Source organism: Etheostoma spectabile, chromosome 14 (genome assembly GCF_008692095.1).
Source record: "Etheostoma spectabile isolate EspeVRDwgs_2016 chromosome 14, UIUC_Espe_1.0, whole genome shotgun sequence".
NCBI classification, from domain to species: Eukaryota; Metazoa; Chordata; class Actinopteri; order Perciformes; family Percidae; genus Etheostoma; species Etheostoma spectabile.
The window spans coordinates 5,537,309-5,541,408 of NC_045746.1; the positions used below are offsets into that span (position 1 = coordinate 5,537,309).

Here is a 4,100-nt window from a genome sequence, read left to right on the forward strand (position 1 = left end):
CACGGAACACACCAAACAGACTCGAGTCACCGACCTCGCCAGACTATCCAACGGCTGATAATCGGGTTGGTGTGTCAGCGCCTTTACAGAATCGCTAGTCATGTTCCAGTTTAATCGGGGGGGTTGAGAATACAGACATGACAATGAAAAATGTTGGCATGTAGTTCTTATCAATTAACAAGTAAAATGGCCACTCTCATAAGCTCGGTACTTACTGAACTTATCAGTAACAAATGTTATAAGCTGTAAGATGTTATTCGTAAGCTCTACAAATAACATGTGCACCTATGTCAAAAACTTCAACAGAGATAATTACATGAGCTATAATGAATTATACCTTGAATGACAATGCTACATCTTCTGCAGCATACCGTACTTAAAAAAAACAGATAAACACCAAATACACAGAACAACTTTTATTTTAGGCTACAGTGTGACTGAGGATCCGTTTCACAGAGCAAAGACAAACTGTAGACACTATTAATGATTTTTACTACAAAAAGTGAAAGTACATTGAGATTCATTAATTCAATACTACGCAAGAATATGAAATATACATTATGTACATTTGCTCAGAACAGGGAGGAACCGTTCCTTGTTTGCACTTTACACAGATGTTGTACACGTTGATAGACAGAGACCGAGAAAGGAGAAATACGTGAGGATTGACTTTACTTAAAATCAATCCCGGCAAGAGAAAGTGCTAGACAATGAAAACAACATTTTGTAGTGAACCGTATAAAATTCTAACAGTGTTGGTCACGACATAATACTCCAGTGGCTCAATGCGCAGATGTAGATAGTTGAAAAGAGAGGTAAGTTCAAAGAGATTCTGTAACTGTATCAAAAGGATCCGGCACATCTCACTGCGATGCACACAGTGCAAAAATAACCAGATATACAGTATGTATATATATCACAGTATTTAAAAGGAGCTGAAGTTGTCGATCCAGGGAATGAAAGTATGTATGCTGGCAGGAGGACTCTGGCAACTACAGTAGGTGATTGAATGACTCCACCTTCCTGCCAAAAACAGACAAATGTAACAAAACAAGTGAACTTTGAGCCCACAGGGTGGCTATTTTTGGTTACCTTAGATGCAATGCTGGGAATATGGGCCTTTTTCTCCAGGAGAGAAAAGGTAACATTAACTCTTGCTCTGTCTCACTGAAATTTCCACCCCTATGCGAATCCTTATGGCGCATTCAACTCACTCACTGCTTCGCATCATTCGCGTCGCGTAATTTGCGTCATTCATGCCCGTTGCGCAAATTCAAGTGTATTTGCGTCATTGCATTGACTTGTATGTAATTGGGCCAACAAAAACACAGATGGTGGCAAACAAGTCATTACTGTTGACTATACTGATAATACTGTTTTTCTTTTCTGTCCTCTTTCATTTAACAGGAACAGGTCTGAGTCAGTTGGGTAACAGGCAAGAAGCACAAACCTGAAAAAAGCGTACTTAAACTTTGAACAATCATGCAGTTATTACTCAACAACCTGAAAAACCACATATTAGTTGCACTGGTACATATAACCTGCAGTGCCTCATCCCACCTTTCATTTTCCACTCTGGCCTCTTGGACTGAGAAGAGATACTAGATACTAGGTAATGATCTAAGGTCAGTTTTAGCATTTCCCCCTTGCTGAGAGAGAGCCGTGAACTGAAAATATGATTCAGCTAATGCTATGAGGGGACATGTGCCGACATAAAGTATGTTAATTGGACGATAGATCTGTGCCTGAGGGCAAGGCCTTAGTCTCTCCTGAGCATAGTAGGATAAGGGGCACTGGGATGTATAGTTGTAGTGTGTGTGTGTGTGTGTGTGTGTGTGTGTGTGTGTGTGTGTGTGTGTGTGTGTTTATGTATGGTAAGATCACATTCAACTGTGCTCCCCCTCCATTCACTGTCCTTCCTCTTCACGTAGGAATTGGAAGACGGATGAGAAGTCCTTGTTAGCGTAGCCGCGGGAGCACATGACTCGGAAGATCTGGTGGGCGAGGGAACCCAGAGGGATGGGTGTCTTGGTATCGGTGGCAGTGTTTTGAGCCAAACCAAGATCCTAGAAACAGAGACACAGACATGCAAAGTGTCAAGAAGGTAGACTAACTTAACAATATTTTTTTGTTTATCTAAAAGCTGATCTATGTTGACAGTAATATAAGGTGTGTATCCTTATTCTAGCTGATTTCTTAAGTTTGGTGTGTGTGATAGAACTGCCCAGGCTTATGAATGAGCACACATTGCAAGTGTATTAATGGACACACAGAAGCACTAAATAATACACAGTGGCAGCTTGACCCATACAGAAGAGCTAATGCAGTTAAAATGCAGTAAAATTAAGTGGCACACAATAAGTCACAGATGGGATGGTGAAGAGGAGAGTGTATCACACAGAGACAAAAGAACAGTTAAAAAATGAGACCAAGTCAATTTCAGGGCTAAGTGGCTTATAAAATGAAGGCCAAAAAGAAAAGGAAACAAAGTAGTATTAGCTGAAACCTTTAATGGCAACAACTTTGATAAATGATTTAGGTCATTTATCCAAGGGGAAAATGCTAAACATTTTCCGCTTTCAGCTTCTCAAATGTGAGGATTTGCTACTTGTCTGTTTCATTTCATTGGGAATCTATTTTGGATTGGATGGACAAGCTTTGGCCCTGGGAAATTTGATGTGCATTTTTCACACTTTTCTGATATTTTATGAACTAAACAGAAACTAAAAAAATAATCATTAAAAAGAGGGACACAAACAGAGGGGGCAAGTTGTACCTTGGCCATTAGTGTGGTTCCAAAGCCACCCTGGTAGTTGTTGGCAGAGGGGACTCCCTCCATGACGCCAGGGACTGGATTATACGTGTCGCTGGACCAGCAACGACCTGAGGACATGTTGAGGATTTTTGCCAGCAGCTTGGGATCCAAACCAAGTCTGGGAAAATGAGAAGAAAACAGAGTCAGTATCTCCCTCAGACATGGTAACAGGGAAATTCATGGGTTGATCATTAGCGTAAAATGGTTAAATTGGGTACATAAACCCTGCAACAGTCTCTGATTGAGACCGGAGTATTTCTTTTACACTAGATCTGCTGGTGAAAAGGATCAGTGTGTCAGTCCATGTCTGAAGGATTATGTATACTGCCACACCGACAACTCAGTATGAGCTGGCAAAAGTGAAAACTGCTGGTAGCAATAGAAAAGGAAGAGGAATTATGTTGAAGTAGTAAGAAAATGAGACAAACAGGATGGGAGGGATAAGAGCGCCGATTATGGAACTCATTTTCAAAAAAGAGCAAACAACACACATGGAAAAAGATGGGTGTGGGGCGGCTGGAGATGGTTGTGACCCTCACTGAACCTTATGCTAGACTGTGCACCATTCCTCAGTGTTAATGGCTGAAGGCTTTGTAATACTGGCTAATGCAGTATTGATGTTTACCAGCACATCTATCCTTCATCATCCCTCTTTCATGAAAAAAGAAAGTGGAGGAGGAGGAGAAGTGGTTAAGCAGCACAGGGGAGCCATAAACCTCGCTGTCACGTAAAGAAGTACGCTCTTATTTCTGCTGCCCCATTTGGCAACAACCCTCTTCCATAATGCAAGAGGACAAATCTCCACACTATGATAAGAAGAATAAGCAAAAAGCCAAAAGACAGACAGAAGCAAGGATTGAAACAAATTGCCAACCATTACAGAAGAGAGGGCGTAACTATAAAGTCTGTGTCGGTCTGTGTAGTGCAGCTTTTGTATATTAACGGTTTAAAGGCCAGTGTAAAGCAGACCACATCAAGCCCCTGCTGCCTCAGTTCACTGTTACTTACAGGCCTGTAACTCTATTCTGCTCTCAATATGACTATTAAACCATCATAGGTCCTTAAGGCCAGCAGCCTTACTCCTTCCCTCACTCCGCCTGGCTCTCATTCTGCCATTACTACCACAGTTTTTATTAGCTGTCTACTAACTAATTAAGAATGGGAATTGCGTTTACACTCTCTCCGTGTCTCTCCCTCCTTACTTACTGTTCTTCTCTTTTGTGTCCGCACTGGTGTTTTTTTAACAAACTCTTTTGGAAATGTGGGATAAGTGACTATGCATGTG

At 41.3% G+C, this 4,100-nt stretch overlaps 1 protein-coding gene across 1 annotated transcript in view; it reads right to left on the bottom strand.

Moving 5' to 3' along the window:
* Nucleotides 1–401: 401 nt before the first annotated feature.
* hibadha (3-hydroxyisobutyrate dehydrogenase a) overlaps nt 402–4,100 on the bottom strand; it is a 23,902-nt gene continuing 20,203 nt past the window's right edge. The window contains exons 7-8 of the mRNA XM_032536150.1: nt 2,777–2,933; nt 402–2,066 (exon numbers count right to left, since the gene is read on the bottom strand). Coding sequence (XP_032392041.1) covers nt 1,908–2,066; nt 2,777–2,933 — 316 coding nt within the window. The 3' untranslated portion in view covers nt 402–1,907. The remainder of the gene's footprint in view (nt 2,067–2,776; nt 2,934–4,100) is intronic.